This window comes from Setaria viridis, chromosome 4 (genome assembly GCF_005286985.2).
Source record: "Setaria viridis chromosome 4, Setaria_viridis_v4.0, whole genome shotgun sequence".
Lineage (NCBI taxonomy): Eukaryota > Viridiplantae > Streptophyta > Magnoliopsida > Poales > Poaceae > Setaria > Setaria viridis.
Genome location: NC_048266.2, coordinates 5,338,456 through 5,364,209, shown reverse-complemented (window position 1 = coordinate 5,364,209; position 25,754 = coordinate 5,338,456). Strand labels below are relative to the sequence as shown.

General features: G+C 41.7%; 2 protein-coding genes and 1 long non-coding RNA gene across 3 annotated transcripts; 1 reads left to right on the top strand and 2 right to left on the bottom strand.

Annotated features, from left to right (window-relative positions):
• Positions 1–1,908: 1,908 nt before the first annotated feature.
• On the bottom strand, positions 1,909–17,229 carry LOC117854065 (mediator of RNA polymerase II transcription subunit 13). Its single transcript, XM_034736343.2, has 23 exons — positions 16,997–17,229; positions 16,323–16,445; positions 15,657–15,730; positions 15,401–15,540; positions 15,199–15,285; positions 15,014–15,101; positions 14,835–14,918; positions 14,299–14,376; positions 14,125–14,204; positions 13,210–13,288; positions 12,613–12,921; positions 12,445–12,531; positions 11,268–11,499; positions 9,959–10,165; positions 7,915–9,219; positions 7,560–7,812; positions 7,368–7,452; positions 7,203–7,290; positions 6,818–6,896; positions 6,079–6,377; positions 3,484–4,510; positions 3,024–3,401; positions 1,909–2,788 (listed from the first exon to the last, which is right to left on the bottom strand). The coding sequence occupies exons 2-23, from the start codon at positions 16,344–16,346 to the stop codon at positions 2,151–2,153; spliced, it is 5,721 nt and encodes a 1,906-aa protein (XP_034592234.1). The 5' UTR covers positions 16,347–16,445; positions 16,997–17,229; the 3' UTR covers positions 1,909–2,150.
• A 964-nt stretch (positions 17,230–18,193) lies between these two features.
• Positions 18,194–20,668, top strand: LOC140222541 (uncharacterized). The gene has a single exon (XM_072293394.1). The coding sequence runs from the start codon at positions 18,194–18,196 to the stop codon at positions 20,666–20,668; it is 2,475 nt and encodes an 824-aa protein (XP_072149495.1).
• A 1,688-nt stretch (positions 20,669–22,356) lies between these two features.
• Positions 22,357–24,860, bottom strand: LOC140222686 (uncharacterized). The gene is made up of 2 exons (XR_011898108.1): positions 24,041–24,860; positions 22,357–23,933 (listed from the first exon to the last, which is right to left on the bottom strand). It is a non-coding gene; the product is annotated as an uncharacterized lncRNA (long non-coding RNA).
• Positions 24,861–25,754: the final 894 nt, after the last annotated feature.

Below are 25,754 nucleotides of genomic sequence, written 5' to 3'. Positions count from 1 at the left end.
TGCGGCCGGGACCCTAGGCCGGCGGGCATGGGAGTTGCTTCGGCGAGTGGGCGCAGATGGGGAGGAGAAAAGGGGGCGGGCGCGGATGGGTAGGAGAAAAGGGGGCGACGCAGCGTGGTGGAGCCCGAGGGGAGGGTGGGGTGGCAGGGCGGCGACCGGCTCTTGTGAGGCGGCGGGCCGGCCGGGTGGGGAGAGAAGGCGATGGGGGTGGAGGAAGCCCGGCGGGGAGGAGGCGGGTGGGAGAGAGAAGGAGCGGGGAGAAGAAGATAATGAAAGAAAACAGAAGACAGAGGATGACGTGTGGGTCCTAAAATGATAGAGGGAGCCCACTAAACCCTGTTGATAACGGTGTTACAAGTACATCCATTCCACATTTCTTAACCATCAACCAAACAAAAAATAGGGATGGATCTATCCCACCTTAACCAAATAATAGACAGGATCGTCCCATCCCACAAAATTAGGTCAGAACCGTCCCGTCCCACTTTGCCTTGGAACCAAACACACAGTCATGCAATAGTGAAATATATAGATTATTGCATAAATGAAGGGCTAGCTATTTGGTCTTCAAAGCATCTCGCCATCTCATATAATCAAAGAATTTATATATCGTTGTATATTTTGCAATATAGATATAATCTTTTATCCCGGTCACAACTTTGGTACTCCTGGAAGGCTCAATCAGTATTACTATCTGTATATGACGAGAAGAGGATATGTGGTGATGTAGCTTAGTGTATATTCTCTTGCTTTAGCCTATGGTAATGCTACGTCCGGAATCTAAAAAAAAATAGACGCTCCGACATATTTTACAATAGTTAAGCATCGATGTTGCAACTATTGTTTATGCATGTTTCACAGTGAATGTTGCATGAAACATAGTGTTCATGTTGCGGGGGAATTTTATATCCTAGAGTCGAACAACGTAGTCATTTTTACACATTATTTTTCATGTTGCAAACAGCGATCGCTACCTTTAATGTTTCATCGAAGCGTCTAATAGAAAATTTCTCATCTGACGTCTGGACGCTATTAATCTAATAGCATGATGTAATATGTAATTTTGTTCAACGTGAGACGTATCTTTACAAATCTATGTATGGTGATGGTATTTTTGCTTAATATTAGTCATGGGGTTGCAATGAGGAAGTATGAATAGAACAACTGGAGTCACATATGCTAATACTTTGAACGTGCGTGCCAACAACAATAATACAGGTAGGTCTCCACGCCAGTGACTATATATCGCACATGCGACATTTAACAATTTGTCGCCCACACGCATTTGATAGACACTGATGGATGGGGCCCACGGGCGACGAGGCTCCCCTGCTCGCCCTTCTTCCTCGCGTCCCCTTTCTTCATCCTTGCGTGCGCGCAGCTTGCCGCCCCGTCCCCCGTGCACGTCTGCGCTTGAGGTGCTGCGACTGCGAGGGTGCGTCGGCTATGCCTCTGCTCGCCCCGCGGCTGCGACTGCTAGACTGCCGCTTGCCCGCTTTGAGCGCCAGAGGGCGGCGGCAACCTCCGCGGATGCGACTGTGCCGCGGTGCCTGGACCAACAAGGAGAGAGGATTACGTTCTTTAGAAATAGTATATACATGTTGTATCAGACGGTAAGAGAAGAAAATGAGTTATTAAATGTGAATGAAGTAAAAGAAAAAAGGAGTTTTCCTTCAAGAGATCGGTTTCCCATGGAGATTTAACTCGAAACTGAAAACACCTCCTTGCATGGCAACCCTGGCTGACAAAATGCCCATCCCTTGGGTGGCAAAATCCTTCACAGGTTTTCGCTGTTTCCAACATACAACCAGCAGTTCAGGAGAAAAAAAAAAGAATGGCAACATCATCCCTAAACAAGAGATGAACATTCCCAGACCAATAGCTCAAACACCAAGGAAACAATCTGTCGAAACAAAAAAAATGTTACAACAATATTACATTGAATCAAGGGAGAGGTATCATCCTGTTTGCACGCTTAATTACATCCTCAACCCAAAATTAGAGCTATCAACCACTATCAACGCAAAATCGGGCTAGGGAGCTCGTCAATGTGCCCTGACCTACCTAGATACATACACAGACACTTGGATTTGAGCACCAACTAACCCTAATTTTCCTGTGTAACATCTACATGCCAATTAGTCGCCCCTCTAAGCCGTCTCTCCCTTCTCTGCTGGTTGAGTTAGATGCCGATCGGCGTAGTGTAGAAGCCGCCTCAACCTCAGGACCATGTCACAGTGGAAGGGCAGAGCCGTACGCCTTTCTGTGTAGACCGGGCTAACAGTCAACCAAGAAAGGGAGTGAAGCTCGGCGGCAACGGTTTCCAGCACACTATGCATCTCCATCTCATAGTCTCTAGTCGATGTCTCCTGAGTGAAGTTCCTTGCCTGTTTGCTCATGTTGCTGCCACCAGCACCTCGGCTCATCTTTTCTTGAACCATGCCAATGCTGCCCCCATAGTGATCAATGATGCTAACCGAGAGAACAGAGGGCCGATCCTCCCTGGTAAGCTGTGCAGAGTCCCTTCTTACGGGCGGGACGGCTTTGGAGACGACATAGCCCATTGCCAAGGGAATTGCGGTCCCTTTGCTGTGCAGTAGATGGGCAAGGGGTGGAGATTCTGATGTCAGGCATGTCGGGAGCTGTAATGTTGCTGGAGAAAGGTATCTCATACTTGGAGAAGGAACTAGGAGATAAGAGTGTGATGCTGGCATTGACCCAATGGACTTCACTGGAGTGAAGCCTTCCAAGTAACTCAAAGGACCACTGCTACCTTGATTCCCTTCACCTGTAAAAGAGGTCATAATTTGGCAAAGCTTAAATAAATGTGATTCACTCTTCTACTATTGATTTCCTTACAGAAAAAGGAGTTTGCTAATTAATTTATACTCATGTAGGTTAAAAATATTTTTAAGCAACTAATCTTATGTTGTTTTTGCACATGATATGGTCAATAAATATCTAGAAATTATTCAGTGTTGAAAGTAAATGCCTCAGAATATTTATACACAGGTGGTGCTTACCAGGAGCAAGCCTGGTCAAAAGATCCGCTTGACATGTGAGATGCAATGAATGATCTTGGGAAACTGCAACCAAACTGATGCTGCGAACTAAGTGCAGCGAACCCCTTGAATTGTCCATCCCAGTTTGTTCCACTAGGATCTGTTTTTTGTTGCCTGATTGTCCAAGTCCACCTTTCATGAAACTTGATTTTGAATGAGGACTGTACAAAGGATTTGGTGAGGAAGGCATGTTTCTATCTTGAATTAAGGTCATGTCTTGCTGCTGGAGTGCAGGACCATTCGAATTAGATGGAATACCCTCAGGTATGGATCGCCGTAACTGCACAGGCCACTTCTTGACTTCATTACCACCAAAAGAATATATTGCCTTTTGCCATTCTGCACACAAAATATATTAGACAATCACATGTTATTTCCTAAAAATAAGGAAAATTGAGTTTACGATAAAAGCAGTTAGTACCTTGAATTTCAAGTTCAAGAAAACCTCCAATGCGAGTTATCATTACATCTCTTGGTCTCATGTTGCTAGCCTCAGGAGATGACGACATTATTTGACAACCCTGCTGCAGAATTTGAATGAAAAGACTTTGGAGAACTTTAGTGTCTTGGCGGCTACTAATACCACCAAAAGGAAATATTAGGCTATCCAATAACTCTCCTCTAGCATCTGTCCAGATGCATATTAACCAACGCCAGTCCTCAGTCCAACCATAACAACAATGGAGACTTGCTGCTCTGTCACACTCAGATCCATCGAGTAGAGGGCTCGCACCACTATCAGAGGCATAAACCCCGCTGCCACTGGCGTCGGCTCCAGATTTTGACGATTCCATTGAAGCATTAGGATCGACAGATCCAGGGTCTGCTAGTATGAAAAGTGGCTCAAAGGCATACTTCCTATCATCTTGTGCACATAAATCCGGGATCTTACTTGGGTCCAGCAGTCCTGCACGAGCAGGCTGCCATGAGTTATCCCATGTTGCTGACCTCATGGGTGCATCAAAATCTGTTTCTCTCGAGAGAGTTGGTCCAGACATCCGAGGAACTAAACATTCTTTCCAAAGGGTAGGAGCAGGCGATGTAACATGCATCATTGTGGACTGAGATCTACCCAAATAAGTAGGTGACTGAAACATGTCGTTTGTGGAAACAGCTCGTGGGATTCGCCGCGCCTTGTTGTACACTGTAAATGCTATATCCTTCAAAACAGCAAGCTCATTGCTTGGCTTATCAATTCTCAGTACAGTTTCAATCGTAACAATCTGCAATACGAGCTTAGGTATACTGAACCCAGATAGCATTACAACATTTGATGCTGATGCTTCATCTGCACAAGCACTGCTGTTTTGTGCTTTGGCAACCTGGAAATACAGTGATTTCCTTTCCCTCTCTGGGGATGAAATAACGTATCCAAGAGAAACAGAACATTCTACTAGTGTCTGTAGAATTGCACCAGGATCTGGAAACGGGCAGACTACATAAATTACCTGCATGGATAAAGGATCGCTGGTGTCAAAAGTAAGTTGAATAAATTACCATGTAAGAATAGCCTTGCATCCATTATGAGGGCTCTAGACCCGAATGTATAGACGTATAGGTGTATGCAAATATACACAAAACCCCTTACAAAACTGAGAATCAGGAAATACAAGACATGAATATATGATCTAACAAGATTATCATATTGACTGCAATGCCAGCATCTTGTTTGGATGGTCTGAGACGGAAAATTGGAAAGTGATCCCGTCCATCCAAGTGGAAATCAAATTAAGTTCCACATGGATAATTTGGGTTCCTGGGTAATCCCAGACCTTCCAAACAAGAGCAAAGTCATCTTTTTAGTTCACAACACTCCCTAAAACATGTAATATCAAATCAAACTATGAGGCAAGAACTGAATATCATCATACATGCAACATGGTGTTAAAAAGTTGCAATCATGTATAAAACAAAAACTTGCAAAAATGTAGTATGTTGAAAGCCAATAAAGTGTTGAATCATTCAGGAAAAACATGATAATTAGGTTCAAATATACATTGCCCTTGAACTATCATGAGTTGTGGGTCTGCTTTGCTACGAAAAATATAGCAGTGTTGTACCAGCAAGCATGAACTACATGTACAGCAAATGGTCTGCAATTAGACAAGGGTAGATGAGAAAAACAAAGATGAGTTGGGAAAGGCAGTTCAAAAGGAGAGGTTAATTTCTTTCTTGTTTGATCCAATTTATTACAAAGACAACTCCCATATGATTTTAGATTACTAAACCCTCCTAGCACTGAAGCCGCGCCTTAACTTGGACCCTCTTGATTTTCCTAACTTCAATTGAACTTAATTAGACTCTTCTTTTCTAGTTAGCTGGAATCCTCATTCTTAATCTAACTTCCCTAACCAACTTTACTCCATCTGTGCCAACTACCAAAGACTGCACAGCATATTTATCTACAAAACTAGAGATTCTATTGTGTTAAGTGTACTGTAATGATGGGAATTATTAACAATAGATGCATAATACCTATTGTATACTGCCTAATTTCTAGGGAGTGAATATCTGAACACTAGCACTTATCCATTAGACCATGACAGGAGCCCTGGTCATGTTACATCACGAAAGTAGAAAAGTTTGTTAGCATAGATGAAACTAACAAAAACCTATAAAGTCAATTTTAGGAACATAGTGTACCACAACAAAAACATATGAAAATCTTTATATATATAATAGTACAGATGAAAATCATTAATGCATCAAGAAGAAGATTGATATTACCAAACAAAGACAACTGAAACTTGTTATATCTAATCAAAGGAAGACCTAAACCTAATATAGCTACTTCTCTTTTCCTTTTGGCAAATTCCTATGCAATGACACTAAATTATTCATTTCGCTTGGGGTGCGGATTCTCCAAATTGTTCTTGTTTGAAAAAGGCAAATGGCAAAGGCAGCGCAGAGTTGCAAAACATTAAACAATCAGTGTAGATGGAACAAAGAGAAACACGAACATAAGAAATATGAATCAAATCAATGGGAAAGGGACAAAATGAAAAAAAGGCCTTACAGTGCAAGGTCCACTACTGCTCTCTTTTTGATTTGTAGAGATGCTTGAAGTGAGCTTTATATCCCTAAGTATCCTCGACACAGATGTTAGAAAGCTTTTCACACTCCAATGTTTTGAAAAAGCTTGAAGATAGTCAGATATCGAACTGATGGGACTTAAGTGACTGCTGCCAACCTTCTTCACCTGATCAGGACACTCAACTAGAACAAGTCCTGAAGGCAAATATTTTCCAGGAGACAGTTCCATTTGTCCTCCACTGTTTTGTGGTGAATGAGTTCCCAGTTTGCAAACTTCATAAACTACAAGAACACAAAATTAATATAAGCCGCTATTAAAAGCAAATGCATAATGATGAACTAGAATGAAGGCTTGGAGATTAAGAAATCGCTTAAATATGAAAATATTCTGGAGTGACAAAAGTATTTCTTGCCTACATCAATTGTGTTGTCAAAGATGAGGAATGAAGGTTTCGTGGTCATGATGGCATCTGGTTTTGATGCTAACGATAATCTTAGGTGCACACAAATGAATCAGCTAAAATGAGTCTTTGAGTTATAAGTACCAACTATTTCCATGTATGCACTTTTATGTATAATGCTCAAATTTTTACATTTAGGGTGCCTATATTCTCAAGTAACAGCTACTTAGGAATGGATTCAACAGGAGTAGCTTCTATCAACAACATATGCTTGAACCATAACTTATGAAAATCAGAAGCAAGGAGATAAATGACACTCACCTGTTCCAAGCTGCAAGAAAAAATCAGTGGCCGCTGAAGTAAGCATATCAATATCGGGGCAAAGTGCATAATAAGTAACCTGTAAGAGAGAACAAATGAGAAATTTATGAGCCACAAAAACGATGAGACAAATATAACAATCTCAAGTTACTAACTGTAATTGGGGAAATATAATGTTGCCATGTGCCACTTGCTCTATGGTATCTTTGCTGTTAAAAGAATCTTCACCAATCTGGCTATGCTATGGCTCAAAAAAAATAGTGTAAAAATTATGATTTTTCAAGTAGCTAGGCCCTATTTGCAGAAACTTCTGTTTCCCCAAAAGCAGCATGAGAGGAGTAGAGGGAGGGAAGGGGGTGGCAAAACACCACCAAACTAATCTTACAGGCTTGGGTGAGGCATAAGGTTCAAAAGGAGCTTTCTCCCAAGTCTTAAGGCTATTCACCGAGACTTTCAACCAATCATCCTGGTAACTGCAGTTTCAATGCTTGCATCAGTAACTCATGCAGTATCTAGGAGAAAACAATTCATGGAAGAAAAGGTACACTACCCAACAAGCATAGAAGGTGAAGGGAGGACGGCGATGGTTGGTCTGACACGGTGATATCCCTTTTGATGCTCCAGCTCTGAAGTGCCTGCATTGACACTCAATATCCTATGAAATAATGGTCTCTCCCCCTTTGGCGATATTATTTTTGCAATACAATTATCAAGTTCAGAGAACAAGTCACAGCAGGCATACCTCGGTTACTACTGGTCGGCTGAGGTGGGCTCATTGAATCTCCACCAATGGACAAAGTGTTTGATGGCTCCCGGATATCACCGGTGGAGTACTGAAAAGAGTATGCATCTCCCGTAGCTGCAGACTCAGCTGGATTGCTTCGGCCCCTGCACCAATCAATCACAGATAATGGGCCATCCATGTTTGCAAAGGCAGTTTTGAGAGCTGTCCTTATATCTGACTGCAACAAGCTAAACATGGATGACTCTGAAACCTGTACCATAAAGAGATTGAACATGAATATTGGAACGTGGGGAAAAAAGTACTGCACAACTATAAGAGATTGAAAAAAAAAAGGGTGAGCACAAGAGTTTACCTCAGCATAAAGTGGATCAACTAAATCAACACCAGCACAATCCTTCGAATGGCATGTTCCTAATAGACCACCACAGCCAGCATGAACCATCGAAGGATCACAAGAAAACCCACGTCTCTTTTGCTCATCCAGAGAAAGCCAGAAAAAGGAACCATCCCCATCATCCATATCAAGTGAAATATCAACAAATGAAGTAGATTGTTGAACAAGCAGCGCCATGGCAAAGAGAAGATCCACAACAGGCTGCCTTTGCGTAGACTGACTTGGGCTTGCACCAGTTAATGTTTTAGCAGACAAAGACTCAAGAGAGTTTGCCCCTTTAGGAGTAACAACCGGCCTCCAAACTCCCACACTTTCCATTAAGGATCTGTCATGTGTTTCATGCTCAACATCACTAGATAGCCTTATGGGCATAACTTCTTTTTTTCTTATGTCATACTTGGGGGTGAGATCTGATTTATTGCTGACATCTGTCTGCATAAAACTGGACATGGCGCCATTAAAACCAGCAGACGCTTTGCTTCTCAAAGACAACAGGGTATGCCTAATTCTGCACATGGCAGCCTGGAATGTGATGCATTCAATTTCAGTTGCAAGAGCAGTCTTCATAGATAGCAAAAAATACCCAGCATTAAACATGCTGTCACTCTTCTTTTGTGAAACAAGAGAAGAACTAAATGAAGTCACACCAGAAATAGGTGGTGATGTTCCTCCCTTAGTTGGCTGTATGTCGGTACTGTTTAAGCTCTTGTCACTCTCTTTCTTCCCACCTTGGACAAGTGTGTATAAGTTTGATGAATCAACATCACGTAAAGGATTACCAGATTTAGAAGGCTTCTCAGGCTTATCTCCTGCAGACTCGATTTGAGAACTTTGTGTAACATCATATGAATAAACTCTTGAGCTAAAACTAGAACTGCCTGGTTTCTTTGATCTGGGCAAGTACGGATTTGTGAACAATGATGCTGGCACCTCAGCAACAGAAACTTCAACAGCTGCATATTCTGGAGCGAATGTGAGCATTGCTTCAGCTTTGGTAAGATAGTCAAATCTTCCAGACGATAAAACTAAAGACTGGGATTGTGCAGGAGTTGCAACATCTTTCTGAGGTTCTTGAACTTTAGAAACGGCATCCTGAGCAGGGGCCATAATTTGTTGGTCAAATGCATCCAAAGATGTGAAACCAACAGGAGAAAGTCTTTGTTCAGGGATATCCATTGCTGTGGACGGACTATCTGTGAATGTGACATCTCCACAGTCGGAAGCAGGAATTACGAGAGCGTGTGATTCAGCAGTACCTGGAGGCTATATGAAATTGAACTTTAGTTTTTGAAGCGGAAAATTGAACTTTAGTTACATGAATCAAAGCTTTTTTGCAGGTCAGAAAGATGATAATCTAACCAGTCATAATTGTCATCATAGGGCAGTGACGCGGTGTATTTACCCATCATCACAGGTAGCATGCTAAATCCTTATAAAAAAACTTATATGATATGCATCAAATGGTTCAGCTCCAACAAGCAGATATTTTCAATAGTCATTTCATGACAACCAGCCGAAGTATGAAGCTAAAAGGGGATGAGACTGCTCTTCTTTCACAGGCTTTTGGTGACATGACAACTAAGGGCCTGTTTGCTTTGTGCCTGCCAGAGCTGCCTGGCGCAGGCAGCACTCTCAGGTGTCCGATTTTGGACATCTGCGGCTGGCAGCGCTGCCTGGCGCGGGAGCTGCCTGGGAGGGCTCAAACCAAATAAGCCATAAATGCTTCAGCTTCAACACATCTAAGTTATGATGAGCTCTAACAGAGGCCATTGATTATAACCCGCACAACTATAAAAGCAGTAGTGAAGTTATCTGTTACAATCTAGACAAGAAAGCAATAGTAAACTCCCTTTATAAAATTTGTGCACCAATATGGCAGCATAAAATGCAAATCCAGGAGCCAATGCAGTTTATTGCAGTTAGCAGATTGCGATTAATAACATATTTACCAGAATTAAAATGGACTCGATAACATACTACAAGAAGAATATATAATGCCTACCTCACCAAAATCTAACTCCTCTTCTTGAAAGAAGTCACTAAAATCTCCAAATTCTGAGAGCAGTATATTGATGTCCATCACAACACCCTCATCATCCCAGCCCCAAGGGCGTCCGACTTGACCATTTGCACCTTGTACGTTTTCACTAACATCTTTGCCAGCATGAGAAGAAACTTCGGTTATTTCAGAACGGGGCCGCTTAGATACCTGGTTACACAAAGCATCATGATTACACTCATATTCTTATATTCATGTACACAGTAACACAATACTATAATCATGTAATATTTGCTTACAAGACCGGTATCAAGAAAAGGTCAAGATATCAACAGTGTCAATAAAGCAACATGCAAAATGAAGATTTATTCACACAAATAGAACTCTGTGCAGAGCTAGCTCCATTTAGACAAGAACTAAGAGACATTCTGATTGTTTTAGTATCGATGGAACAAATAAATGGGGAAGTCCGTGTTTTATCTAAATAGAGGTCCAGACAGATCTATATTTGCACACAAATTATAGTGAAACAAAACATTTATATACAGGATTCTGGCCTAGTTCAGTCGGGAAGTGGGTGTACACTATCATCATCCAAATTCAAGTCCTATTCAGCTTGAATTTTGGTACCTATCTTCTAAATAGAAATTGGCCAAGCTGCTCCTAGATGGTTCTCGTTCTTTATTAGAGAGAAAAATGTAAAATTCAAAGTGATAAGTAAAACTGAGTTCTGCCATGTAGTAAAATACGAAATATGCAAAAGGACTCCATTTATCTATTACTATCCAGTTTTGGGCTTCATTTTTAACTGCCACTAATATTTAGATCATCTATTACTCAAAGGATAATGCATTCTGAAAACCAAACTATGAATATATTAAGTAGGTCACATCATTTTCACATTCTTGTGTACAGTTAAAGATTACTTCAGAAAATAATCTCGCAATGGCATAAATAGTTCTCCAGAAATAAAAAGAAGAATATGATTACTCATACTAACTATTTATTTAATTAAAGCATTATGCATTTACAAGAAGCGGAAAAACTATTAACATGTTAAGCCAGTTTATCCTTTCTTTTGCATTTGTGATTCATTCAAGATGGTTGACAAAAAATTACAAGACAACATTCGCTTGGATAGTCTTCTGTAGACAAGTATGTAGCTACACAATCTCAAGTCTCAACACTATAACTTGTCGCAAAAGAAAGGAAAAAGAAAAGAAAACGAACACCAGATCGCTAGCAAAATACAGGAAAAAGGTCGACTCAATATACTAAAATATGTAAGTGGCGAAGGAATTGAATACAGTACCGTCTTGCTGCCAGCATTCTCATTGTTGGAAGGCGTATCGGACTGACGGCGTACCATAGAGTCAGCATCAGCTAAAAGATCACCTTCAGTAGCAACTGCATGCTCACTTCCATCAGAAGTGCTACTCACACTACTAACACTACTAGCCATGTTGTTGCACTTGTTCTTTTTTCTTCTTAGTCTCAGAAAATTAGAATTCACTCCAAGTCCACGAGAAGATCCCAGGAATGAGCTGTTAACAGAGCACACCAATTAAAAGTAGGAGAAATCATGGACAGAACATATTAAAAGAAACAAAGGAGACATCATATAGAACAGCTTACTACTATTTTCTGGGTATGATCAGTGGACAAAATCAATTTAAATGATACAATTCTATTCTTCTTTGCAAAAACTTAATAGTATATGAATCATGTTCTATCAGCAAAAAGTATATACAGCTGTAAAGAGATCTCAGATGTATTTGGTAACTGGTGATCCTTGCACAAAGGATTTACTCTAGATATAATAACAAGTTCACACCCAGCCTGTGCAAAACGTACTACAAACATTGTGTGTACATTGCAAATTTCCATCTTAGTATTGAGTTTTCACCAAAGAATAAACTAAATGCTGATGATTCCAGGATCTGGGGCGAATACAGACCAAGATAGGTCATGTTCTAGCTGCCAGCTCAACTTACAGGAAAAAACAGAAAAGTATGGGTTGATCCTAATACTGGTTCAGTCAATTATCCCTAGTTTAGATTCTTTTCAAATCAGCAGCACAATGCAGAAGATAGTTAGAAAGAGAGGGTAAAGGTTAACAAAGGGTCATCGGTAGCTTCTCCAAACAAATAGAACAATATGACAAAACAGAAGTCTTGCACAAGATCAAAATGCAAGTATTTTGATTTGGCTCCAGAAGAAAATCAGCTGTGCTTAACACTTTCAAACAGTAGTTTTAGAAAGAAAAACTAATCCAGCCAAACAAAAAGTTGTTTAAAGAGGATACGGGATGCGTACAGCCAATGACTAGGGTGCAACAAGTGCAATAAATTTTCTTTGTAAGCGCTTGATTTTCATAGAGCTCCTCAACTTATAGACCACAACATGACTGGACAAGCATGCTCACAACCAATAATCAATTCTCACTTTAGTATCAAAGTAACCCAAAGAGACAAATATTTAAGACTGACCTGTTCTGAAAGTAAGAAGATGGAGTAAAATTCCAGAATGGCCATGCCTCCCATAATGAACCTCCCAGAGAGCCCTGTAAACACATTCTGCAAAGAACAGAATATAAGTCATGTCTTCTACAATTATAGCAGGAAAAACAGAGAAGAAAATCAGAGTAAGCATAGTACCTTTTGCTAGAAAAACGAACAAATGCTTGATGGACCATAGGTACCAAAACAGCCTCTGGTGGGTAAATAAATGTCCTCTCAAGAACTGGAAGGCTATCAGGTGATTCTACCTTTCGCTGTCCGTCAGCACCCAGCTGAGAGTCCTTCACTGAATCCATTTCCTTTTTTATTTGAATCTGTTCTGATTCAGAAACTCTGTCAGCTGAAGCAGCAGGGAAGCCAAGTGCAACTTCAACGTAGTAACTTTGGCCTCTCAGCTGACATACAGTAGGTTGAGTAAAACCTGGCAAATTAGGTGCCGAGGACTTGCTGAAATTGTTAAAGAAAACTTAACGTGAGACAACAGGATCAAAATGAACTATCCGTTTACATGGACATCTTCAAAGAATAATCATAAGGAAATACCCTTCATAGGAACATCTAACATAACTTATACAAGTGCTTGCTTGTAGATAAACTGCACCATCGAAAAGGTGCGCAAACAAGTCTCACTTATCAGTAGGGGTTTAAAGATTTTCCTTTTCATGAGAATATTCGCAAATGTAGAATGCAGAATGCAGCTTAATGTAATAATAAATTTGATTTCTTTTGAAATACCTTGGATATACTTGTCTGACAAGATCACTTGGACAACAGCCGACAAGCCTACCAAGCATTCCACTAGGAGCAACAACAACTGCAACATTCAAAATAAGTCATGAAATAAAAACAAGGCACAACTTATATAAATGATGAAAATAACTGAGAAAGTGAAATTACACATCAATTAAATTTTCAAAGCTCTTGATAAGTTGAGCAGGCAGAAAATTTAGTAAAACCATCTCAACTCTTGAGAATTATTTTAGAATCAAACGGCTTACTTCAACACACAACTCTAAAGATCAAACCACTATATGACTGTCATACTAGTCCTGCTTAGAGAAACAATATTTCCAGTGACAAATTCTTCCATCATAGTATGAACAAAAAAGGAACATATCCTTGTGAGTCAAGCGATGGGGACATTAGATAGCTATATCTCCATTCCTTTTTGTTTGTTGTTTAGCTTGCCAAAAGTGTTCTTTTTGGTTTGCTGTTATAGGATTTAAAGAAGAGGCGTACCTACATACCCTTACCCTATTAAGCGTTTGCTACATTTTTCAATACAATTCCTTTGTCCATTGGTCACGATAGGTGGTTGAAGAGGATCCTTAATTTAACATCAAACATAGTATGAGAGAGTACATCTAAGCTGTAAGCTTCTTCGTTACCACCTGTCACTGTTTTTTAAGTGTAAAGGAAACAAATTTTGTGAATCCAATAGGGGTTTGAGCAATACTGTTTCAGAGGAATCCAATGTTCCATATCGTAAGGAAAACTCGTTTTTTGCTTTTTCTTCTTAATAATCCTCAAACATATAAATAGAACCTAAACAACTTTTGTCTAACAAAAAAAGGAATAGTCTTTCAAAGCACTGCAATGGTACCAAAGAAGCAAGAGGCATAAAATGTAATTAAGGGAATGGAACAGTACCTGGAAGACCTTCACCAACAGAGCAAGGAGAATGCGTGAGAACTTTCTCTATGTCATCACTACAAAGGTTCCGCATGTACCTTGTAGAATATATTTTTTGATGTAAGGCTATCAGTACGTATATAAAAAGAAGATCAGAAATATAATAGAAAATCATGGGCATTGAGTACTAACCTAGCAGATATGAGAACGTGCACAAATATTGCTTCCTCGGTGGCAGCAAAGACAAACTCCACTGTAGGCTGTGCTCGCCTAAAACAATCAGAATGAGAATAAAGGAATCAAGAAAAGGTAAGAGTCCTTGAATGCTACCAGCTGCACAAACATGCATTATCTCTCCAGTACATTCTATAATAAAGTTAGCAAAATGGCACAAATTAATTGGCAAAACCTATAGTGAAAGATAAAACAGCAGACTATAAAAGTTAAGTTGCAATACAGTTTGTTGATCCAATAAGGACTGTTTAAACAAAGTACTGTATCAGTAGACAAGCAGAAGCGTATTTAAATAAAAGAGTAACAAACTTCATTATTCTTATTAATATGCAATACTTCAATAAAAGACTTTGCTGGCATGATAAAAGGTGCCAGCATATCTCCCTAACCCCAACAAATCATGCATGGATCTCTAATTGACAGCTTATCATCCAGTCATCAGTGAGCAAAAAAGAAATAAGCAAATAAAAGTATAGGAGCCTTAGCCAACAAACCTAAAGCTGTTTTGATTTCTTGTAGGGGGGTTGTATTTTGTAAAAACATCACCAAACCTTGCATACGAAAGCCCTCTTAGTGATCTGCACTCAAAAAAAGATTCAATGGGAATATCATAACCCAAAGCAAAGATAAACTGTAATTTCTTGCTGCGACAATAAAATTAAATACAGAATACCTTTCTAAAGAATTTCTTAAGGCCTGAGACAGTGCAGCTGCTACCTCTTCTGAGTTGCCTGGGGCTACCCATAAACCATTTGAAGCAACTACAGAACAAAATATGAAACAGGAAGATGCAAATTCATAAGCATTGAAACATTGGACTATGACACCACAATAAAAAGAACGAAAGCCAGAATCAACCTCTTAATTTGTTTACAGCAGTTTGGGCCATTTCAGATACCGATGAGTGGCGGCCAGGAAGAAACAACCAGAGCTTGATCTTCTCATCTGTAAGTATAACAAAGTCGTGTGGTGTAAACCATCCTAGCCCAAACTTAAGGGGAAAGGGAAAACAAAAATATATGTATATACATATTTAACAGGCACCGCGTATAAATATTACCAGGGTTATGCTCTCCTTGAGATGGATCCCATGGACCAACAAAGGAATTTGTCCAGGTACTTAGGAAACCTTCACTTTGTAAGTGAAGATATGCCGACAGCACAACGTTATTAAGAGCATCTTTCTGCTCAGCCTTTGAACTGAAAGGGGAACATGTGATCCACAAAAGGAGCAAATGATTCCAAACATAAATAACAAGTGTCCAAAGACAATCAAGATACAACACAAAAGGCCATAAGAGGGGTATATACAACACCTTCTCTCTTTAGTTGTACTTGCATCTGGTTCAATAGGAAGAAACTGAAACCATGAAACTGTTTGGAGGTCCACCTGTTAGGCCAAAACATAAAAATAAGAATAAAGCATAAGCATGTGAGTCACGGTATGAAAGCATGGATGGGTTTTTTTTTGTACAAATGACCCAATGAAAAAAGAAACTATTTAGTTGCAACTTTTGGGGTTGACAATGTAAATTTGTTGGTCGGAGTTGTAGAATACTCTTATGTCATAAATTCAAGGCATCTTCTTACTTTTCAAGGTCTCGAGATGTAGTTATTACTTTTTTTTACAGAAAGCATATTTGTATAACTTGAAGGAATTATCGGATCATGCAAGTATTTGAAATGGTGAATGTACTCATATAATTCTCATATATCAAAACTAGATATGAAGAATATGTTGCTCAAAAAATTTTAAAAGAGAAAAGACTAAGCAGAGATGGCTAAGTGACAGGAATTTCTAACCAGATTAAATGAATCTGTTAGCAAGAACTTACAGTAACAAACACTGGGAAGTAAGCATTTTCACAGCATGATGAAACAGGGAACATGTTAACAAGTTTTGGTGTTGTGTAGAAGGAGAAACAACGGATATCGAACAGAACATAAAGGGAGAAAAAACAGGAGCGTTGGATCTGGCTTACTATTTTGAAAATGTTGGTCCACATATTCAGTGTACACACGACAAAGCTGCTGCTTTATAAAATCACAACAGGTCCTGCCTTGGAAGCACAGGGTGAACACGAAGCATGTCCTGCCGCCCGTGCCTGTGAAATAAAAAGGTTAAGTCATAGTTTCCGCAGAACAAAAAAAAGGAACTACATGGAAGAAGATCGTTCAAATTCGATGCGCAGACAGTGGGAGCATGCCACTCTAAACTGTTCACTCCAGATCAAACAAACTGAGACGAGTTATAATTGAGAGTGCATCGTCACTTGATACGCAGCAGATGCGCAAATAAGTGCATCGTCACTCCAAAACATTCAGCATCACTGAAAAGAACCCTACTTCAAAGCCCCCAGCTGCCACAGCAGCTGCTGCCCAATTTCGGGACTCCCTACGCTCACATTCCCCGCACACAATAACCAAAAAAAGGTTTGAAGACTAAACTTAAACTGCCCCCGCGCCTTGGTAGATAAATTGGTGTGGCGCTGAAGAAGACCCAATTGGAGTTACTGGACCATGGGCGTACGGACGGATCAAATTGGAAAGGCGGAGTGCCGAGCAGCAAACGAAATCCACAAGGGGAGGGCACGCCCAACAAAACTAAATCCTACAGCAATCCGTCCAAGCGAGCGAGCGAGCTAGGGTTACTCACCAGCAGACGAGGGAACCGATCCGAGTCCGGGCGGATCTCCGCCCTCGGTCAGTCCAGCAGCCGTAGAGAGCGCGGGGGGAGGAGGAAGCCGAGGTGAGGATCCGGCGGCGGTGGAAGGAGCCCCGCTGCCGGCGTGAAGTCGCCGACGACGACGACTGAGCGACGGACTGAGAGCACGGGAGGCGGAAACCCTCGAGGTCCCTCTCAGTGCTGCAGCTTTCCAGATTTGCCCCTGGAGGAGGCTCGGTCGGCTCGGGCTCGGGCTCGGGCTCGACTCAAAAAAAGGCTCGAGATACACTCGGCTGGGCTCGTCAGCAGACGACAGCGTTGGTGTCGGGTGGCTGTGCTGCCGGAAATGCTAGCTTTCTTACGTCCGAAAAATGGTGTGACAATTAAGCATCAATATTGCACTTATTATTTCTAAATATTTCATAATAAATATTGCATGAAATGGCGGGATTTTCTATCCCACAGTCGGACGACGTAGTCATTTTTACACATTATTTTTTTCATGTTGCAAACCAGGGGCGGACCCACAGGGTATGCCGGGTGGGCCACGGCATACCCTGAGGCCCAGCACTTACCTGGTAAGTAGAGGTCAACGGGAGATGATTTTGCTGCTACGACGCTTGATTGCAACGATTCAGCATTTCAGCTACCTGCGAGAGTGCGAGACCAGACAGGCAACGATTCAGATTCAGCTACGAGTCCACCACGGCCCACCAGCCCACGAGGCCAAGACTCCTCCTGTGATCCCGTCCTCCGACGCGACGCGCAGCTATACGTGCTGATTGCCTGGTAATCTGGTATACGAATACGATTCGCCCACGATTCGACGCGCCGCACGCGAGTCAGGCGACGTCTCGAGTTCTCGAAGATCCCTCCGCCCGTCCGCCGCCACGATTCCTCCGCCCGCCACGCACCACGATTCCTACGCCGCCGCACCAGGGCCAGCGCGTCTGTGCATGGTCGAAGTCTTCTTCTGCATACTGCGGCAACCAGAAGCTAACGCCGGAGCTTCGTCCACAAGGAGGTTTAAGATTAATCTATCTTCTATTTTTTGTTATTTGAAAAAACTTATGTTCTTAAATATTTTTATTTATTTATGTATGAGTGTTTTTTTATTTATTTTGCTATAGTGTCTAGGTAGTTGTCGCACTTACATTACATAGACATTTTTTTCAGAACGGTTGGATTATGAAGAGAGACGGAGATATTGCATCTCTTTTTCAGAAACATGCAGCAAAGAAGGCAGCAACAGCTGCTGTTGTTTCAAACACTGTCACATCTCCAGTTGAAAATTTTGCGGAAGAACAGAATCAAGACCACGATGGAGTGGTAGTTGAAGAAATCACAGATCATGTGCCCTCACCTCCGCCATTGCAACCACCTGCATCACAGCCGCCGGTTTATGACATCAATCGCCTTCCACGTGATCCAAGTGAAAGGCAGCCCATTGAAAGTTATCATGTTAATGATCAAGATGCAATTCGAAGAGCATATATTACTAAAGGTCCATTCAAACCTATTAATCATGATTTTCCATCAAGAAAAATTGGAGGTAGGGATCGCCAATTCAATTTTGTATGGATGTATAATCATGAGTGGCTTGAATATAGTATCAAGAAGGATTCTGTGTTTTGCTTTATATGCTACTTGTTCAAGAAGGGTACTGGGTCAAATACATTTATTGTTGGTGGATGGAATAATTGGAATATAGGAAACAAAGCACTTCTCAAACATAGTGGTTCTATGGCACACAATGCAGCTCAGGAGAGATACATTGATTTTATGAATCCCAAGGTAGCAATTGATTATCGCATTGAGAAGTGGACTGATGAGGATCTTCATCTTTATAAGAAAAGGTTGACATATTCACTTAGATGTATCAAGTTCCTTTTGCATCAAGGATTGGCATTTCGTGGACATGATGAAAATGAAGAGTCTAGCAACAGAGGAAATTTCATTGAACTTTTGAAGTTTCTTGCAGGAAATAGTGATGAAGTGAACAAGTATGTCTTGAATAATGCTCCAGGTAATTGCACCTTAATTAGCCCAAAGATACAAAAGCAAATTATTCATTGTTGTGCCATAGAAACTAGAAAGAAAATAATTGAAGAACTTGGTGATGAGCCCTATGCAATTTTAGCTGATGAGTCTAGTGACATATCACATAAAGAACAACTAGCTCTTTGTTTACGTTATGTTGATAAACTTGGAAGGCCTTGTGAACACTTTATTGGAGTTGTTCATGTAGATGATACTACCTCTTTGTCACTTAAGGAAGCTATTGAGGGTTTACTTGTTAGTCATAGATTGACTATGACTCAAATTAGAGGTCAAGGTTATGATGGGGCCAGCAATATGAAAGGAGATATCAAAGGGCTAAAAACATTGATCTTGCAAGAATCACCTTCTGCGTATTATATTCATTGCTTTGCACATCAACTCCAACTAGTTCTTGTTGCTGTTGCCAAGAGAAATACTGATTGTAAGAGCTTTTTTGATCAAGTATCTATCTTGTTGAATATTATTGGAGTTTCTTGCAAGCGTCATGGTATGCTTCGAAATGCTATGCTTGAGAATATCAAGAAAGCACTTGAGTGTGGTGAGCTTGAATCAGGGAGTGGATTAAATCAAGAGATGAGTTTGCCTAGGCCTGGTGAAACTCGATGGGGCTCTCATTACAAAACTATATGCAACATTATTACTATGTATTCCTCAATCCATGGTGTGCTCATTGATCTTGGTGATGATATTTCATATAAGGATGATTGGACAAAGATACATTTTGTGCTTGGAGCATTTGAAACCTTTGAGTTCATTTTCTTTGTGCACTTAATGTTTGTTATTCTTGGATACACAAATGAGTTATCCGAGTGTTTGCAGAGAAGGGATCAAGATATTCTTAATGCAATCTCCCTTGTTAATGTGGCAAAGAATAAAATGCAACAGTTAAGGTCTGATGGTTGGGACCACTTCCTTGAGAGGGTCACTTCTTTTTGCATTAAACATCATGTTGAAGTTCCTGCTATGGATGGTGATTATGTGCCGTATGGAAAATCAGCAAGGTATGCCCGAGCCCGAAACCAAACAAATGATGACCATTTTAGAAGAGAAGTATATATTGGTGTCATTGATCAAATTAGTCAAGAGCTTGATAATCGGTTTGATGAGATCAATATGGAGCTACTTTCTTGTATGTCAGCCTTCAGTCCTTCCAATTCATATGCTTCATTTGATGCACAGAAGATACGTAGATTGGCTGAATTTTATCCTAAGGACTTCTCCAACAATGATTTGCTACAACTTGAATTGCAACTTGATAATTATATTAATGACATGCGACGAGATGATAGCCTCAAGGGTCTAGACAACATCGTTGATCTCTCAGTTAAGCTTGTTCAAACACGGAGGCACAAAGTATATGATATGGTTTACTTGCTTCTCAAATTGATATTGATTTTACCAGTGGCAACATCGAGTGTTGAAAGAGTATTTTCTGCAATGGTTAAAGTGAAAATAAAATCAAGGAATAAGCTCGGTGATAGTGTTTTGGATGATTGTCTAGTCACATTCATTGAGCGGGATATTTTCTTCCAAGTGGACGAAGAAGATATAATCAAGACATTCATGTCATTCAAAAAACGGCGGGTACAAGTAATATTGTAAGTTTCTTTTATGCTATATTTCGAACTATTTATATTGTGATTTGTTATTGTTTCTAGCTTAATCTTTGAATTTATCAAATTGTAAATGGTTTTATTGAATTGCATAATTTTTTTTCCGACATACCCTATGGTAAAATTCTAGGTCCGCCACTGTTGCAAACAGTAACAACTAATGTTGCGCTAGGTAATTTTTAATGTTTCGTCGGAGCATCCAACGGAACAAATTCTCATCGGGGCCAGCAACACCTTTTTCAGAAAGGCAAATCATCTCTTCGGGTACATCAGCAGCGCTTGAATTTCTTTTTACCATCCTTCTCTCTTGCCGAGCAGTTTGAACTCACCTAACCAGAGCTTGCGAGCCTGGAGCTTGGCTTGACTTTCTTTAGTCGAGTCAGATCTCGAATCGAGCCTGCTACTAGTGTTTTTTAACAGAAATGAGAGCTTTTTTATCGATTCTTGATTTTCTTGTGTAACAGGAAATTGCTTAGTTTCAAAAGTTCTAAGTTAAAATCTAGTCAGCTTACAAGTATGGTGTACATGCATGGTTTATAGGGACAAGTGTACATCAATGTGTTTGTAAGCGTTTGTGCTTCATACTATTTAATTTTGTTAGTTCTAAATTAACACTCTTGTCTTTTAACCTACCAACCAAAGTATGTAACTCCTTTTAATGAAAAGCATGCTAAGGCACTGTTGTGAAAAAAACACAAAATACTCCCTCCGTCCCAAATTGTAGGTCGTTTTAGCTTTTCTAGGTGCATGATTTCTACTATGCACCTAAATATAATGTATGTCTAGATGCATATAAATATGGTTGAACCTACTAACTAAAATGACCTACAATTTGAAATGAAGAACAAGCATGCAGAGCGACCTAAAATGGCTAACTTAGGGGCGGAGCTGGGCTTTGTCATCAGGGCTAGCTGACCCGATGGATTTCTTCAAACCCAATGAGAATCATTGTTTAGCATTGTTCTTTAAAGGAAAAGATCCCAGCGTGCAATAGGGATGATCCCGACGCCATTTTCGTCTTGCTTTGCCCCTAGGCTAACTGTTCATTCAATTTCTTTGATAAAGTGAAGTGCCAACCAGATCTTAAGTGAAGAGGCTTAGTTTATTACGTGTCGAAACCTCTTGTCAAACTTAACCGTAGTAATAGTAATAGTTTGTTGGTCCGATTTCTAGTGAGCGATTTTGATTCACTTCGCTAAAATCCTGAGCACTGAAATTCTAGGTGGTACTCAGTTAGTGTAGGTAGCTATAACATCGGGATAAATCCGTAATTGCTATACTAACCTTGTAAGTTTTTAATTAAAGTTTAAAATCATTAGTGCCTAGAAAAATAGCTTATGTGCATCCATTCATTTCTTGGTCCTAGATTATGTGGAGTGAGTTTTTCTTTTACTTTGTTAACATGGTGTGATCAGCATAACTAGGGTTGGTGGTGTTCTCGATGACTTTTCTATGAAAGGTCTTGTAGAAAGATAAAATAAGTGTTGTGCTTAGGTTTGGAGCCCCCTCTAATCCAAGAGCAGAGAATATACTACCCATATTCGAATCAAAGGTCCCTGGATGGATGAAAATGAGTTGCTATTTAGTTTTTAACATGTTTTTTTGTCCGTATAAACCAATTTTCCTCATTCAGCTCGCATTGTGATCCTAAAATGATGCTGTAGAACTATATCGATGTAGAGTTGAAGCAATTTACAATAATAGTAGCACACCCAGTCAGCATGCACATATTAGTTGCTCCTATGAAGCTTACGGAGCATCTCCCCCACCATACAACCTATCTTGATCTTGACCTTGTACCCTCTCTTAGAAGATGCATCAACATCCTTGCTTGCCTCAAACACATATATTTGCGATCTTCGTTCATTGTATCGCATAGAGCTGTCGTAGTCTTGCAACATATGCTTCTACATAACGTATATCTATACCTAATATTAAAGAGGGGATGTTTCTTTCAATCCTTGTCATAGTAATTTTGCGAAAATCCCCCTCAAGTTTCATGAAATCAACCCGCAGTTCCGTCCGTCGCCGGCATCTCTTCTACGCCCCGCAGTCCCGTCCGCCGCCGGCATCTCTTCTACGCCCCGCAGTCCTGTCCGCCGCCGGCTTCTGCGCTCCCCCCCCCCCCGCCGCCACCCTTCCGCCGAGATATGCCCGCCGCCAGCCGCGCCATGCACCGGATCTGGATCCGGGAGCGGGCGGCGGCGGCAGAGAGCAGGGAGGGGCGCCTGGCGGGGAGCCTGGTGTGCGGTGGCGTGCGAGCTCGGCCTCGGTGACCTTGGGCGGCGGGGCTGCGACGCGGGACGCCTTGCGCGCGGCAGCCTTGGACGGCGCCGATGCGGACACCGCCACGGCTGCGGCCTCGGCCTCGGCGAGGCTGGCGGCGAGATTCCCGGAAGCAACTGCAATCTGAACTCGGCCACGCGATTTTGGGGGTTTACGTTGTGCTGTGGGCGAGGTGAGGTGCCTTGGCTGGAGAAATTGGCCGGCGGCGTGGGGCGAGTCCAGCTATACCATCCAGCCCTCTCCGCCGCCCTTGCCGGCGTAGTAGAACACGGGGGGCAGCGCGAACCGGGCGAGGACCGCGACCCAGATGCCCTTCCGAGACGTCAGCTTGATGCGTCCGGCCAACGGCAGGCACCGCCCGATCAGGTCCTAGGCGTTGTAGCTCGCGATGAGGACGAGCGAGTACCTGCATCATTTTGGTCTCAGGAATCAGGATGTTTGAGCAGACTTACCAAGAAGCGATGTGCCGGTGCGGCGGTGCCCGGCCGGAATCAGGTGGAGATCGATCGAGAGGTTGAGATGGTCAGTAACCTACAGGAACCCAAGCAGTGCGATCCTACGTCTTCGGCGAGGAACCCCATGAAGACCGACAGCGTTAGCAAGTAGATCAGGAACACGTGCAGTGCGTAGTCCACGTTCCGCACCAGGAGCTGCTTGTTGCTCAGGCGTTCAGGGGGAGCAGGGCCACCTTCAACCTGGGGGCATCGGTCCATTTGAAACGAATTGCCGTCAGGCAAATGTTTTCAGTCACTGAAGACAACACTGCCAGTCAAGTGGATATGGTACTAATGGCGATGAATTTGGGTGCCTTCCAATGCCACCGGCAGCAAGGTCTGCCATGACGGTCAGCGATCCCTCTGAAGCGGCTTTCGAGTGGTAGAACTTCACTATAGGCAGCTTTGGGAAGGCGTAGGCGTACAGGAGGAAGCATAGCAGCGCAAAGAAGCATGGAATCGAGAAGAAGAGAACTGCAAAGGTGAGTAGATAAGTGCTTACATCACGCTCGAAATTGGTTTTTCTTTGGTGCGTAAGTTCAGAGCTGAAGGTTTTGCAAATAGTAAAGGGTAGTACATACTAGCTCCTTTTGCGAAGGCCGTAAGCAGCTTTTGTAACAAACCTCAGTGTAGATGTTATCGCACCTGATGCAGCTATGCCGGCAGAAAAAGACTGGATGCGAAGAATTCAGATAGTTCAGTCCATTTCCTAAAAGAAAAGGGAAATCTTTTGATATTATGGGCAGAATAAAAAGACACTTGGATGAACTCCGAGCACACCAAGGATAGGTCTCCTATAACTGCGCCTTCCACATGCCCTTCAGCGATGCCAAACACTCCTAAAATTGTGCACACACCGATGAAGGCTGCAATTCCACCTCTTCCTAAAGCTGCAAGATCAAGCTACAACATAGAAGACTGGTAAAAGTTTGGATGGGATTTGTGATCCTTAACAATGAGCGTATAACTGAATTTTATCTTCCAATGACCAGAGCAAGGGAGCTCAAGAAGAACAGCATGTACGAACGAAGGAGAGGCAGGAGCAGCTGAGAAAGAAGGGAGTAGAGGGCGGCCCTGCGGCGGTGGAAGCGATCCAGAAGCCAGGAATAAGGCAATACACATCTAGACATTAGTTTGGATAGTTCGTAAAATTGAGGTATGGCAATTTGTATTGATCCAAGATCGTATGCAGTTCAAACTTAATCATTCATTTCCATCCTTAGCCTTGTTTCTATTTACGTACGGAGCCCAACAACGGTTGAGCCATCATCGTCATCATACATCTTGACGTCGCTCCCATCGTAGGTCACCTTCTACTGCGGCAATGGGATTTCGAATGATGGTACGCCACTTAGAGCTGTGCCCGCCCCCGCTTCGATCGGAACACACGAGTGCCACGTAATAAACAGATAGCATCAAACCATCCACAAATGTCTTCTACTACTATACTTGCAAAGAGAGGACTACTAGGAACAACACACCAACATATTGTGAAGCAAAGTTAATATATTAGAAACAAGCGAAAAATAACGTGAGAGCAAGTAAGGACCCGTAGCAACGCACGGGCATTTCTGCTAGTTTATAGGGATGTTTGGATCTTTAGCCCCGACTAAAATTTATGTCACATCGAATATTTGAAGGCTAATTAGGAGGACTAAACATGAGCTAATTATAAAACTAATTACACAAATGGAGGCTAATTCACAAGATGAATCTATTAAGCCTAATTAATTCATCATTAGCACATGTTTATTGTAGCATCACATTATCAAATCATGGACTAATTAAGCTTAATAGCTTCGTCTCGCAAATTAGTCTTCATTTGTGCAATTAGTTTTATAATTAGTCTATATTTAATACTCATAATTAATATCTAAACATTCGATGTGACAGGAATTTTAGGAGCTACTAAAGAAACAAACACCCCCTATATATACGTCGCTAGTCAAAAATGACATTTACATGCAAGAATCCCACCTGCACGTCATCTGAGCAGCACCACGCAGAGGTAAAAGGAAGAGGTTTGAGGCAAAGCCTTCGATCGCAAGCATTCCCGTTTCCCACCTTAACCTCCAAAGAACTAATCAACCGTCAAAAAACCCAAATCAATCAAACCGCCACGCTCCGAGTCCAGCCGGTTGCTTGTCAACCTCCCCTTTCACGTCGCTTGCAAGCCTCCCCAACCCGTGCTACACCCTCCCCGACCCCGTCACATCACCCGATCCCAGCGCGACGCCGCCTCCGGCCCCACCTGCCAGCGACCGTGGAGAGTCTCACCTGCACATGCACAAGCGC

Bases quoted from the DNA above. Each gene is read 5' to 3' on its own strand.
- LOC117854065 (XM_034736343.2), bottom strand. From the start codon at position 16,346: ATGTGGACCAACATTTTCAAAATA. The intron at 12,532-12,612 runs GTACTATGCTTA...TGTTCTTTGCAG, and splicing joins GTTCGTTTTTCTAGCAAAAG to AATGTGTTTACAGGGCTCTC. The intron at 7,813-7,914 runs GTAAACTCTTGT...TTTATGGTACAG, and splicing joins TTGATCCACTTTATGCTGAG to GTTTCAGAGTCATCCATGTT.
- LOC140222541 (XM_072293394.1), top strand. From the start codon at position 18,194: ATGAAGAGAGACGGAGATATTGCATCTCTTTTTCAGAAACATGCAGCA.